General features: G+C 41.5%; 1 protein-coding gene and 1 pseudogene across 1 annotated transcript in view; both read right to left on the reverse strand.

Annotated features, from left to right (window-relative positions):
- Positions 1 to 2,167, reverse strand: part of LOC116094157 — a 3,505-nt pseudogene extending 1,338 nt beyond the window's left edge.
- A 1,680-nt stretch (positions 2,168 to 3,847) lies between these two features.
- Timm8a (translocase of inner mitochondrial membrane 8A) overlaps positions 3,848 to 14,809 on the reverse strand; it is a 16,044-nt gene continuing 5,082 nt past the window's right edge. The window contains 3 exon segments of the mRNA XM_031376162.1: positions 3,848 to 3,895; positions 3,898 to 3,999; positions 4,001 to 4,134. Coding sequence (XP_031232022.1) covers positions 3,848 to 3,895; positions 3,898 to 3,999; positions 4,001 to 4,134 — 284 coding nt within the window.

Genomic DNA, 14,809 nt, shown 5'->3' on the forward strand with positions numbered 1-14,809 from the left:
CACACACACACACACACACACACACACATACACACATACACACACAAGCATATAATTTAAAATATTTTTGGTTGTGAGCCTAGCCTTTAATAGCTGATCCATCTTTCCAGACCTAACTTAAAGTAATAAAATAAATATTTAAAAATAATAAAATAAAATGCCTTGTAGCCTGATATGGTGGAGCCAGGATATTAAAAATTGAATGACATCTTTAGTTCTATAGAAAATTCAAGACAATCATGCACTATGTAACAACCTATCTCAAAAACAACAATAAAAATTCCTTGAAATGAATTGTGCTGAAAAGGGGAAAGCCTTTATATAGAAAACCAACGATAAAACATTAATGATAAAAATCTCATTATAAATGTTTTATAAATTAAAAACAATCTCTCAACTCATGAAAAGAAATGTTCATTTTTACTTGGGTTTTGACTTTTTTGAAATAATGTCTCACTGTGTAGTCAAAGTTATGGGGTTGACTTGGAGTTACCTACATAGCGCCAGTCGGCCAGTATCTTGCTATCCCTTGCCTCAGCTCCGGAGTGCTGGAATTGCAGGGATAGCTTATCACATGTACTGCTCTGAAATAAGAAGACACACCATGATAATATGCTGATTCTCCCAAAATTAAGATATAAATTTAATGCAATTTCAGCTAGAAACTTACCAGTCCTACCCTCCTCTTTCCTCCTTTTCTTCCTTTCAGAATTGAGTAAAATGAGTAGACAAGAAAATAATTTCTAAAAAAAATAAGAACACTGAAAAATGGATTGTCCTTGCTAAGTGATGAGGATAGCAATTAAGTCACTGTGATCAAAATTAGATAACTAGGTCAATGGAACAAAATAACACGTCTCGATTGAGATCTCAGAATATGTGGAAAGGCAATGTATAGTAACAGCATATTGACAGAAATTGGTTGTTTGGAAAACACAAAATGCATTCCTTTTTTATATAATGTAGAGTCATAAATCCCAAACATCTTAATACTTGATGTAGAAGTAAAATGGTCACAGTGGAAACTTTGTAGACCTGTGGTTATTATAGTGCAGAGAACAAGGAAATCCACTTACATTAGAGAAGAAAGAAATCTATACAACCATACATTTAGAAAGAGAAAATAAAGGCCGCCAAGATGGCCCAGTGGGTAGAACAGAGATGGTTTGTGGGGGGAGGGGAAGCACTTGCTCAGCAAGCCTAGTGACTTGCTTTTAATTCCCAGAGCCCATGGAAAGGGGGGAGGAGAGAAGCAAGTTGACCAAGTTGGCCTTGACCTCTACATGTATTCCATGATTCATGTGGGCTATCTATCTATATTTATCTATCACCTCTCTCCTGAACACAGACTTCATGCATGCACACACAGAAGTACACAAAATAATAAATAAAAATTTAAAAGAAATAGAAACTAAAGAGGCAGGTGTGGTAGTACACATCTTTAATCCTATCACCCTGGAGGCTGAAAAAGGACGATTAAATCAGGTTTAAGACCAGATTGGCCTATGTAACAAGCCTGTCTCCAAAACCAAATAGACGCAGAAAGAAAAAATGGGTAGTGAAGGTAGGAGACACTTCATAATGATATTTCTCATTCAAAGTAAACTTACAGAATTTAATTTCTCCTATGAAGCCCAGACTGGCCTTAAGATCCTCCTGGTTTTCCATCACAGGTACTCAGATTACAAGCTGTAATTCTTGGCTTTAAAATTATAGACTTTGATCCAACTCTATTTTGTGAGCTGGGATCACACTTGTCCAACTTATTTAATATTATATTTGTATCTATCTTTTTTGTTTGTTTGTTTGAGACAGGGTTTCTCTGTATGGCCCTGGCTGTCCTGGAACTCACTCTGTAAACCAGGCTGGCCTTGAACTCAGAAATCTGCCTGCCTCTGCCTCCCAAGTGCTGGGATTAAAAGCATGAACCACCACTGCCTGGGTTAATTATAAACTTTACTATATGTCAGTGTTCACACATACTATCAGGCTGAATTCCTAGAGGTCAGGTTCTGGAATGGAAAGGGTACCTTTGTAAGCTGTCAAAGGCAGTTGCTATAGTGACCATGGAAATAGTGCCAATTACAATCCCAGCAGTAACAGAAGAAAGTACCTGTCTCCTCACACCCACAGTTAGCAGGATGGTATCCAAATCTTGGTTGTACATTCCAACTGGTGAGACTAACAAGTGGCATATATCATTTTTAATTTCTTTTAAATATAGATGACTTTTCTCTTTGTTATGGGAAAATGGGAATGGAAAAGGCCATACTCTGAACAGACATCAGGGACTGAATGGATGCTTGAAGGGATGCATTCCCTTTGGCAGGGACTAAGGAGAATAACTTCCCAAACCAACCCTGGGCACATGGTCCACTATTTCTTCGAGTAGTCAGCATCATTTCTGACCTCTTTGGTCATTGGTGGGTTCCAATTATAGCCTACTTAACCAAGGACGGTGAGTGAGAACTTCACCTATGTGATGGAAGATAAGGCTTGTCAAATTGCAGAAGCAAGCACATTTACAGCAAGGGAAAAATAGCCCGGCATGACAGGTCTTTTTCAAGCAGCTGCAAATTGGAGATAAAGCAAGGGACTTTTGCTTCCCGACTCCAGCCTTTTTTCAGTGCTCAAGAACCATTTACATCTCCATGTCTTTAAACTGTGTCACATACTGTATTTGATTTTTATGTTGACTTCATTAGGTTAAGGAGTATCCAGAGCATGGGAAAACTGTGAAGGCCTGCTCCTTTTAACGTAACTGCAGCCATTTTGTATTCAGACTCCATGTTACTCACAAGGTGAAATTAAGTTCATAGTTATTACTCTAGCTGACACTGAAGAATGCTGCTAATAAGACCAAAAGTTATGGTCGAATTAATCTTAACCTGACATATCTATATTCTGAAACCCCCCTGGTCACCACCTGTCCACCACCCTCCTACCTCACTTGGGACCAATCAGCTTAACAGCTGACAACACTTGGTCTAGTAAGTCAAAAATGTTGTACAACTTCCCTGTTCGCCTTCCAACTTTTTTTTTCCTTTCAACAACAGATTTTATTGGTCGAGGAGCAGAATACACAGACATTCCAATTCTTATCACAGGTACCCCAAAAGAGCCATATATTGTGTTCATGGTACCCAAACTCTGAAGAGTCACATTGTGCCCATGTACACAAATGAAGAGCTACACATTTTCTTTGAACTTATTCCAGTGATGTTCCAGCCTCAAACTTGGCAAGTTTTCCTAAGACCTCTCATAACAACCAAATGCTCATAATCCTCAGTTCTACCGACTCGCAATTTTACGCTACACACAGAACATACTCAAAATTTCCATCTTTCACAGCACATTATCACAGCTGTTAGGAAAATGGACTGCCATGACCACAGACGTCACAGTTCTGAGAGGGCAAGGACCAAGGACTGGCTTTCTTATGAAATGGTTCTACTAGAACACGGGACCAGATGTAACTGAAAGTACTCCAGACACAAAGGCACGACTGAGACTCCAAACTGCCATTTAATGTGCTTTGTATTGTAGGATATAAAACTGGCCCCCTCTACGGAATGTTATGGTGACTCCCGAGACAGGCACAGCCTCTCCTGATTCAGCATCCTGCTACTTTTCTGGTTGTACCAAAAAATAAACAAACAGCAAATGATTTAACCTCTTGGAAAAAAATTTACTCTTAAAAAATGAGATGAGTAGGATTCCCTCACCTTTTAAAAATGTTTCTAGAGCTACTAAAAAAACTCGCATTTACAAAATTGTTGATAAAAAAAAAATTCCTCTGGATTGTACAAGAAGGGAGGCAGGGACCACTGACAGACGTGATGGATGCTTAGTGGGACTTGGCTGCTTTCTCTTCTTCAGAGGCTGGACTCCGTTTTTTTCCTTCTTTCCATTTTCTGCAGGCAGATCTGTGGTTTGCTGGTCAGCCACTTCAGCCTGTTTGCCCTTTGCTCCCCTCTTCCCTTTTATCTGTACTTTTTTTGTCTGATGCTTTATCCTTTTTCGGCTTCGGGTCCACCTTGGCAGTGGCAGGCTTGGCCAACAGCCTCGCGGAGAGGCGCTTGGGCTCTGCCTTCGCCGCTCCATCGGTGCTAACTTTCCTCTTGGGCCTCGTGGCTGCGCGGGTTGGGAGATGCGTGCTCCGCCAGATCTGTCACAGAGCTGCACTGCCTAGCCGCCACCACACGAACTGCAGCAACCCGTCGCCGGTGGGAGAACCGGATGGAATACGCCTTCCAACTTTTGAACCTGGTATTTCATATAAAAAGCCTGCCCTGAGGCAGACTAATGCTACAATTAAGTTCTTCCTTCTTGTGGTTCTGGTCGTCCAATATTATGGTGTGCATTCAATAAACCATTCTTGCTTAACTGAGATGGTGTACATATGGTTTGAGTGGCAATTCCCGACTATTTCTAGATGTGCCAGTTCAGAGTGTTTCCAAAAGAGATAACATTTCAAACCAGTAGATGGAGCCAAAACGACTCATATTTATCAGTGTGAGCAGAAATTCTCTCAGTTTCTGACTTCTGAATTCAGTGGGAAATTCTAATGAAAACCCACACAAAGAAAGACTGAGAGGGTTTCTTAGGATCTGGGATCCTGTTGTTGTCTTGCTTTGCTTTAAAATTTTGTTTTGTTTTGTTTTTTCAAGACAGGGTCTCTCTGTGCAGCCCTGGCTGTCCTGGAACTCACTCTGTAGGCCAGGCCGGCCTCAAACTCAGAAATCTGCCTGCCTCTGCCTCCCAAGTGCTGGGATTAAAGGCGTGCGCCACCACTGTGTGGCTTAAAATTCTTATTACTGTAAGGGGTGTCATGCTTCAATGGGCACTTGGTGGTCAGGGGACAAATTTGTGATGTCAGTTCTGTCTGTTCACCTTTAAGTAGAATCCAGGGGTTGAACTCAGATTGTCATGGCTGGTATGGCAAGCGCCTTTGCCCTCTGAGCCATCTAGCCTGCCCTGCTTTTCTTTTACAGACAGGGTCTCACTCTGGCCCAGCCTGACATCAAAGCTGTGTGAGCCAGCCTAGGCTTGAACTCCAGACCCTCTTGCCTCAGCTTCTTTGGTGTTTCAATTTCAGGAATGTGCCACCAACTTTGGCTCCTGAGAAGAATTTCCTTATCAGTGAGAAATTGAATATGAACCAGAGTTGTCTATTAGAAATATTTGTAAAAGCCCAGAAATTTCCCTTATGAAGGGAAATGGACTTGGGACCACTGAAAGTGGTGCTAAGAACCACCGAAAGTACCTGAAAGCACTGGCAGCTTTGAGGAAAAGCAAATGTCCTTAAAGACCCGCCTGAGGGAAGGAAAAGTCAGAAAGCACATGGAAACAGATTAACCCTTAAAGACAGGGTATGCCCTTCTACATAAGGATAGCAAAACAACAACAACAACAACAACAACAACAACCCTGAAGATAAGTAGGCAGAGTGTTGATAATCTTTGCTTTGTGGCTGCTATATGTGTCTAGCAACACCAGGCCACACTGGATTAAAGTGGAACAGTACTACATTAGTAAGTCAGGCCAGGCACAATGTGTATTAAATAGTATAAACCTTTAAAAATATATAACTACAGGAGGAATTACAGCTAAACAGATAACTGAAGACAGCATGAGGCAGGTTGAACATACCTACTTTGAAATTTGAGAATCTGAAAATACTCTAAAAAACATTCTGTGCGTTGCACTGGGAACCAAAGCCGAGGTCTCATGCATACTAAGAACTGTTTATCTTTCTATTCTCCCTTCTTTATCAAAATAAAATGCTAAAAGTCAAATGAGCCAGATGTGGTGATGCTGGCCTGTAAATCCAAACACTTGCGCAGTCAAGATGGGAGGATTAGGAATTCATGGTTTTCCTCGGCCAGCCTGGGTCATAGAAGATCCGGTCTCAAAACAAAATGAAACAAAAATTCAGTGATTGATAGTTCACCATTTTTATTCTTGGCTTGTTTGTTACTTTTTGCAGTTAAAATTTTATAGACCACTGTGAGTTAACCTGTAAGTATTTTCTCAGTGTAGGTGTTTGAATGTTTCTTAATTTGGAGGAGGCACTAAAGAACTTCAGGGGCTACCCAGTGAGTAGAACTGAGGATACCCGAATGGGAAGCCCCATGTGGCCCATTTAACCTGATTAGTTCTATTGTCTTCCTGTCTAGTCACTCTCGTTGGCACAGCTATCTCTTCCTCCTCTTTCTTTTTCACAGCAGTAGGGATTGAAACCAGTGCTGTGCTCCTGAAAGGCAAGTGTTTGACTACTGAGCTACATCCGCGGCCATTTTTAAGTTGTTTATTTTGAGACAGGCTTATGTTACAGTGCACAAGCTGACCTTAAACATGCAAACTTCCTGCTTCTGGTTCCTGAATGGCTGTGATTACTTCCCAGCTCCTATTTTCTATTCTATTTCCCGCTCCCCATTCTACCTTACTCCAAATGTCTCTCTCAAAACTTCTTTCTCTTCTTGGTATTGCCCCTCTTCTTCATCCTTACTTCTACCATAATCCTTTCCTACAATCTCTTCCCTAAACTAGTAAAATACTCTTATTACTATTACTCCAACTTCTGTATTGCTGCTAAAGTGATCTTTCTTAATGTATACATAAGGGTAACTGGAGGACTTTCATTTACTTCAAGTTAGATGTTTCTTGCAAGTTCTAAAAGCCTTCATGGCACCAGGCATGGTGGCACCCACCTGTAATCTCAACACTTGAAAGATAGAGGAAGGAGAATCTGGAATTCATGATCAGCCTAGGGTTACAGAGCAAGTTTCTCATCAATCTACTTGAGACCTTGTCTAAAAACAAACAAACAAACAAACAAACCAAAGCAAGCCAAAGGCATAAATCACATCTGTTATTGATAGTTTTTCAGGCCGCAGTGAATGGCCTCATACCCATACTCATATGATTAGCACAAATTAAAGGGGTTACTTACTACTACTACTACTACTACTAATAATAATAATAATAATAATAGTGGGAAAAAAGAGGTCCTGAAGTTGGAAGGGGGTTCAGCAGTAGTGAAGAATAGATAAAAATTATATATGTGTAATGTATATACATATGACATTTTGAATAATCATTGAAATGGAAATATTATGTATTACTCTACTGTTCTTCCAATAACTTTCCATTGATAATTATATATGCATGGAGTTTTTGCCTGCATGTAGGTGTGTGCACCACTTGAGTACCTGGTACCCACCAATGTAAATGTTGGTTTCATTTCCTTAGAAGAAGGGACGAGATGAGAGCTGTACCTAAGCTATATGAATACACAGCTTGGGCTGAGCCCAGAGCATTTCTATCTATCTTCTAGCCTCTGTACAATCTAATCTGTACAATCTAACCTTCAAGGCTTCAGCTTCCAACCTCTATCTGCTAACCTAGGCCTAGAATGTTTCAGCCTCCTAGACTTATTGCTGAAGAAACTCACTCTTTCTGAACTCTGATAGTTCACCATTTTTGTGACATTTTGTGGTTCACCTGGTTCTACTCAGCTGTTCTGGCTCAAACTCCTCTCCAAGCTGTCCAATTCAAATACCTTCTTTTGACTTCTAACTGAATTTCTCTACTTGGAAACACTGCCTCTGAACTCCACAGAACTGAACGGAACTGAACAGAACTGCACTGAACTCAACTGAACCGCATTCAGCTGAATGGCACCAAACTCAGCTGAACTCAATTGAACTCCACTGCACTCAACTGAACTGCACTGAACTCAACAGAACTCATCAACACCACCTCTGTCCTGGCACTGCTCTTACGTAGCCTCTCTTTCCTATCTGTTCTCACCAGAGTTGGGCATATTCAATCTCTGCCTTAGTCTGTCAAGTCTTTCTCTGATTTGTCCCTTAGATCAGTTAGAATGAGATTAAAGTGTATACTAAGGGTGTCTATAGTCCAGTCAGGATTAAAGGTGTGCCATTCCAGCTGGATTACATGCATCTAGAAGGTCTTTGGATATGCTCCCCGAAGTCAAAGTAGCCATGTTGCTGGATTAAAATTCTTCTACACACTAAGGGATTCCCCAGAAATGGAATTGTGGATAGCTGTGAGCCACCATGTAGGTACTTGGAATTGAATTCAGGTCCTTTGTAGGAACAACAAGTGGTTTTAATAACTGAGAAATCTCTCTAGTATCTCAAGATAAGTTTTGTTTTTGTTTTGTTTTGTTTCAAGGCAAGGTTTCTCTGTGTAACAGCCCCGGCTGTCCTAGAACTAACTGTAGACCAGGCTGGCCTTCAGTTTATGGAGATCTGTCTGCCACATGCTGGATAATGTGTATAATGGGACACAATGCCCTCTTGTGGTGGATCTGAAAAGTGTACTCATATGCACAAATAAGTAATGGGGCTGGTTAAGAGCACTGACTGCTCTTCCAAAGGTTCTGAGTTCGGATCCCAGCAACCACATGGTGGCTCACAACCACCCGTATTAAGATCTGACACCATCTTCTGGTGCGTCTGAAGATAGCTACAGTATATTATGCTGGATCGAGCAGGGCCAGAGCGAGCGGGGCCGTCCTAAGTTCAATTTCCAGCAGCCACATGATGGCTCATGGCCATCTGTACAGCTACAGTGTACACATACACATAACATAAAGAAATAAATCTTAAAAAAATACTTGTATCACTTATTTTAAAAAAAAAAAGAGCACTGACTGTTTGTTCTTCTGAAGGTCCTGAGTTCAATTCCCAGCAACCACATGGTGGCTTACAACCATCTATAATGGGATCTGATGCCTTCTTCTGGTGTGTCTGACGAGAGCGACAGTATACTCAAGATACATAAAATAAATAAATCTTTAAAAAAAATTCTCAAGTTAATAGCTAGGGATTGTAAGTATTCATGAAGTACTGAATTTGTTAGACTCAAAAGCTGAAAGCTTCGCGCTGGACATTTCTCAGGCCTTATAAGGGCTAAAACTGCAAAAACCACAATAAGCTCATATGCAAGTGCTAGAAGTGCTGCTGTCCGATGGTCAGCCCTGACTCAAGCTGTCTTAAATCTAACAGTTTGTCCTGACCTTCAGTTTGATGGGTCCTACGTGAAGCTTATAGTTGTGGAATGTCTTAAGATTAACAAACCTTATAATGCATGTGATCAGTATGACCCTGCTCTGAGTCAAGTTATTTTTCTGTGTCAATGGCAGGCATATTATAGCAACAAGATGAATAGCAAGCGGGCATGGAACAAAATGGCCTACAGCTATGCTAGAGAGGGGCAGGCCTCAACAAGAGACATGTATGTGCACACACACCCCTTTACACATATACAATAAATAATCTTAACATGCTCAGTTCTGAACAACAGATAATAATCAGCTAGAATTTCAGCATGCCAAGTGCTTTTTAAGCCATCTCATTTTACAACACTGAAGTGAGGTAGGTCTGATTAGCTCAGTTTTATAGGTGAAGAAATTGATGATGGAAGAGGTTAAGTGAGGCCTGGGCAATAACTCAGTGGGTAAACTCCTTGATGCACAACCTGAGTTTGGATCCCTAGTATGAGCACAAACACCAAGCATGGAAGTATGTGCCTGTTACCCCACTGCTCGGGAACAGAGACATGCAAATCCCAGGAACTTGCTAGCTACCCAGTGTAGCCAACATGATGGGCTGGGTTCAGTGAGAGACCCTGTCTCAAAAATAAGGTAGAGAATGATACAGAAACATAATTTTAAACTTTAGCCTCCATATATATACATAGTCAATCACACGCACACACACACATACACACCTACATGCATGTTCTTGTGAAATAGGTAGGTTAAATGACTTGCCTGAGGTCACATAGATGTTGCATGGATTTGAACCTAGTTTTGCCTTACAGTAAAATTTGTGTTTTCTAATCCCAGCACTTGGGAGGCAGAGGCAGGCGGATCTCTGAGGCCCACCTGGCCTACATAGTGAGTTCCAGGACAGCCAGGGCTACACAGAGAAACCCTATCTTGAAAAACAAAAACAAAACATAATTGCATTTTTTCCAACATATAGATTAAGTATTATTCATCCGATGTACTTGGAACCAGAAATGTTTCAAAATTCTTTTAGATGTTTCAATACCTGCATTTACACCTAAGTATATACACAGAAATATTTACACAATCCAGAAATCTCAAATCTGAAAATTTTTGGGTGCTAATATAAAGCTCAAAATGTTTCAGATTACACACATCTTTAATCCCTGCACTCAGGAGGCAGAGGCACGAGGATCTTTGTGAGTTCAAGGCCAGCCTAGACTATATAGTGAGTTCCAGGACAGCCAAAGCCACACAGGAGATTGTCTCAAAAAAACACCGAAGCAGAGTTTTCAGATTAAGAGCTGAGTAAGAAAGTATATGTTTGTGATCTGAGCACTCAGGAATTGAGGCCAGAGAACTGCCTTAAGTTTAAAGCTAGACTGGGCTTCATAGTGAGCACCAAGCCCAATACTAGATAAAAGATTTTCAGGGGGGCTCACAACCATTTGTAATGGAATTGGATGCCCTCTTCTGGTGTGTCTAAAGAGAGCAACAATGTAGTCATATAAATAAAATAAATAAATCTTTAAAAATTCTCAAGTTAATAGCTAGGGATAGTAAGTATACATGAAGTACTGGGCTTGTTATACCAACACACACACACACACCCCACAGAGTTGAGATAATGATGTAGCCTTATAGAATCCTTGCCTTGCATACAGAAAATTCTCAGTTCCATTCCCAGCACTGGATGAGCCAACTATCATTTGTAAGCTTTTAAATATTATTATTAGTAGTAGTTGTAGTAGTGGTAGTGATAGTAGCTATAGTAATGGTTGTGTGTGTGTATGTGTATATAAGAGAGAAGGGGGAGAGAGAGGTGGAGGAGAGAGAGGGAGAGAGAGAGAGAGGGGGAGAGAGAGATCGATCAGGCGAGAGAGCAGTTGCATACATGGTACGGTGTCTTAATTAATGTTCTGTTGTGAACAGACACCCTGACCACAGCAACTCTTATACAGGAAAACATTTAATCACAGCTTTCCTACAGTTTCATAGGTATATTTGTGGCCCTCGCAGTTGTCTCGCCGGGAAGAAGACACGCGGACACTAGGATACTTCTGCAGCAAACGTTTATTGCCCTCATCCAGAGGGAAAAAGGGACGAGCCAATAATTGGCACTGCTTATATACACCACAGCGCGGAGTGTCCGCCCACAGTGCAACATGTCCGCCCATGATTGGCTGTTTGCTCATCACCCCACGTGACGCCTCGGGATGGGCCGTGACTAGGCATCTTTCACTCTACGCACATGCGCAAACAGTTGTTTATCAGGAGTCGACAGCGGAAGTAGGCGCCATCTTGCCATGGCGAATGCCTCTCCAGCTCTACCGCTCTCCACATATATTCCATTCTCATCATAGTGGGAAGCATGACGCCACACAGGCAGACAAGGTGCTGGAGAAGTAGCTGAACGATCTCCATCAGGTTCTGCAGAGAGCAGAGAGACTCTGGGCTTAGAATGGGCTTTTTAAAACCTCAAAGCCCACCTCCACTGACACACTTCCTCCAGGAATACCTACCCCTCCTAATCCTTTCATATAGTGTCACTCCCTGGTGACTATTCAAATCTATAAGCCCATGGGGGCCATTCTCATTCAAACTACCACACAGGGTATATATGTGAAAGTCAGAGGACAGCTTCTAGGAGTCTGTTCTCTCCTTCCACCACATAGGTCCTGGGGATCAAATTCAGGTCAGTAGGATTGGTGGCAAGCGATTTTACCTACTGAATCATCTCATCAGCCCTTTATTTTAGGGTACTTAACTAGTATTTCAGAAACTTGATTTGCCATATTCTATTGTCCCTTCTACAAACTTATGTACAGCAGAGACTGTCAGGAACATGCTAGATAGGCCTTACATTTGTGAGACTGATTTTTTCCAAGACAAATTTATGCAGGCTTGTGTTTTTCTTTCCAGAGACAAGGTTTCTCTGTGTAGCCCTGGCTGTCCTGGAACTCACTCTGTAGACCAGGCTGGCCTCAAACTCAGAAATCCACCTGCCTCTGCCTCCCAAGTGCTAGGATTAAAGGCGTGTGCCACCACTGCCTGGCTGGCTTTTTTCTTTTTAATTAAGTTCCTATGTGAACTGTCTAAGTGTTGAAATAATGCTTATTGGATAAGGTGCTAAGGAATTTGCAAATTTGCTTTAGATTTTTTTTTAAAGATTTATTTATTTACTGTATGCATATGAGTACACTGTAGCTTTACAGATGAATGTGAGCCAGCATGTGGTTGCTGGGATATGAACTCAGGACCTTCGGAAGAACAGTCAGTGCTCTTACCCACTGAGCCATCTCACCAGCCCTAGATTTCTTACTTAAGAATTAAAAGAGTAATTCAATCCCTTTATCCCAGGAGTTATCTTCTTGGCCCTGGGTATAGTAGTCACTTCTGCATTCCATGTCCTTAGTTGAGACCTTCCCATGGCCAGAGTAACTTACCCCTTTGAATATTCTTATGTCCTCTTTAGAGGGCTTACTTTAGGTTGGGTGTCAAAAAGACGTTGCTGTTCAGGAAAGCCAGTTAGGTGCACTGCTCTGGCATGGATGTGCTGGATTTGTCATGTGATCTTTGTGACCATTAAAATGAACTGTCCAAACCAAGGCTTAAACAGGTTCAGTAAATCTATGGTCCTTCCTTTGTTGTTCTTTTCTCAACTCAAGCAGTAGCAACCTGTGGTCTTGGGGACTTTATTGGTACTTGTGGAGAGCAGTAAAGCGGGAGAGGCATTCGCCATGGCAAGATGGCGCCTACTTCCGCTGTCAACTCCTGGCAAACAACTGTTTGCGCATGTGCGTAGAGAACTGTCCGCGTGTCTTCTTCCCGGCGAGACGACTGCGCGGGCCACAGGTACTATCTATGTGGTTTCTTTTACCTATTTTTAACTTCCTTTTTTTTCTGTCTTTAGAGATGCTCTTTTTGGGTCCACACCCGTTGCCTTTTGAATAGTATAATATAAGATAAATACATTCTAACAAAGCACCTGAAGCAGGGTGACTTTGTAAAATGTTGAGATGTATCTAGACATTTGAAATCTGAGTGTTCAAACAATGTCAAAATTGGCTGTGGCAAGGGTTCCCCTTAAAGCTACCACTTTATGGCTGATGGCAAAAGGAGGAGCATGGGTCTCCTGAGAACTCATTCTTTGAGGAACTCAGTACCCTGTGAAAGGTACCTTAATGTCATCAATGACTTAATGACCTACACTTAGGCCCCACCCATATTATTATTTTGTATGAGTGCTTTGTCTCCATGTATGTCTACACCTCACATGTGTGCCTGGTACATACAGAAGCCAGAGAGGGAGTTGGATCCCCTGAACTGGAGTTATAGTCAACTGTAAACTGTCATGTGGGTTCTGGGAACTGAACCCAGGGCCACCGCAAGAGCAGCAGATAATCTTAACCACTAAACCATCTCTCCAACCTTAAGGTCCCATCTCTTAATTTTTCCTTTTGTTATCACCACACTGAGCCAAGTTTTTAGTACACGAACCCATGAAGAATACATCTAACCCTGCCCAAACCATACATTTGAGAAAGGTAAATCTGAAGAAGGCCCATGCGCCTACATAGACTGAAGATGTGGACTACAAGACAGGCCTCCATCAGCCTTTGAGTCTATTACGTGCCAACAAATATAAGCCTAGAGGAAGTTTTAAGAGAACTGTGCCAGTGGATGGATAATCCTTGGAATAACCCCTCCTGATAAGGGAATGCAAATGAACAGAACTGCACCAGTGGAATTGAGGACAGCTGAATGTGAGAGCCCAAGACTGACAAAACCCTAGGGGTTGCTCTGATACTTCTGGAAGCCAGAGAAAATGCTATACTTCTCCATTGTCTTGCACCTAGTGCTTTTGAACCCTGCGGGGCCAAAGCATAAGATACATACCTGATATATGACCTTTCTCAATGTACTAGCGGAACATGTGAAAACATTTGACGTCCTGCATACATACAATGAGAACATGTTCTTATAGAACAAAATTCAGAATGAATAATGATATAGTAATAAAATACATTAAGAATGAAGAATAATTTCCAGCATGGTGGTGCATGTCTTTCATCCCAGCACTTAGGAGGCAGAGTCAGAATCTCTCAGTTTGAGGCCAATCTGGTCTTCAGGGTGAACTTGAACTCCAGGGCAGCCAGGACAGACACTCTGTCTCAAAACACAGAACTGGAAAAAAAAAATGACTAAAGAACTCCCTGTGCCACTTAGGTTTTACCTTGACACATACAAATTATATGCCAGCCAGATGTCTACCCAAAGTACTATTATACCAAGCAGCAAGTTATATGATGCCACACATTTGCTAAAATCAAGTGGTTTCCCATCATGCTAGGTAAAAGCAGAAAGGCCTCACACTGGCCTATGTTTCTCCTTAGTCACTTTTAGTTTTCTTTTTTCTTTCTTTCTTTTTTTTTTTTTTTTTTTTTTTTTTTTTTTTTTTTCAAGACAGGGTTTCTCTCTATAGCTCTAGCTGTCCTGGAACTTACTCTGCAGACCAGGTTGGCCTCGAACTCAGAAATCCTCCTGCCTCAAGTGCTGGGATTAAAGGTGTGCGCCACCACTGCCTGGCTACTTTTAGTTTTCTAACTTTGGATTGTTACCTCTACCAAACAATTCCCCTTGGTACTTGTAAGGCTTGGTCACTTGGTCCTTTCAGGTCTTGGCTGCTATTTGTTAGAAACTAACAAAGCTCTACAAACATTTCCTAACACCTTGATTGTGTTTCTTTCTTTCAAATTCTTTTCA

The sequence above is a fragment of the Mastomys coucha genome, chromosome X (genome assembly GCF_008632895.1).
Source record: "Mastomys coucha isolate ucsf_1 chromosome X, UCSF_Mcou_1, whole genome shotgun sequence".
Lineage (NCBI taxonomy): Eukaryota > Metazoa > Chordata > Mammalia > Rodentia > Muridae > Mastomys > Mastomys coucha.